The sequence below is a fragment of the Myotis davidii genome, unplaced genomic scaffold, assembly GCF_000327345.1.
Source record: "Myotis davidii unplaced genomic scaffold, ASM32734v1 scaffold358, whole genome shotgun sequence".
Classification (NCBI taxonomy): Eukaryota; Metazoa; Chordata; class Mammalia; order Chiroptera; family Vespertilionidae; genus Myotis; species Myotis davidii.
The window spans coordinates 481844-482150 of NW_006290768.1; the positions used below are offsets into that span (position 1 = coordinate 481844).

General features: G+C 69.1%; 1 protein-coding gene across 1 annotated transcript in view; it reads right to left on the minus strand.

Annotated features, from left to right (window-relative positions):
- Positions 1–55: 55 nt before the first annotated feature.
- EMC10 (ER membrane protein complex subunit 10) overlaps positions 56–307 on the minus strand; it is a gene marked incomplete at its 5' end in the record, with an annotated part of 4452 nt that continues 4200 nt past the window's right edge. Inside the window, one exon of the mRNA XM_006763872.2 lies at positions 56–249. Coding sequence (XP_006763935.1) covers positions 56–249 — 194 coding nt within the window. The remainder of the gene's footprint in view (positions 250–307) is intronic.

Below are 307 nucleotides of genomic sequence, written 5' to 3' on the forward strand. Positions count from 1 at the left end.
TGAGGGGCCGAGTCAGCCACCCCCAAGCCAGTGAGGCTGGGTACCAGTCCTGCCCTCACCCTGGGGCCGTGACCGGCGGCTGCAGCTGCACAGACGTGTTGAACAGCTCCAGGTCCACGTCCTCCACCTCCTGGCCCCGGCAGCCCCCGGGGTGCGTCACCACCGACAGGCCCACCACGTTGCCGGCCACATCCACGTGCAGCGTCAGCTGATCCGAGAGGTGCGACTCCACCAGGGAGCACTGAGGGGAGGAGGGGAGAGGAGGGGAGCAGAGGCTGTTGCCCAGGCCTGGCTGGCACTGTGATGC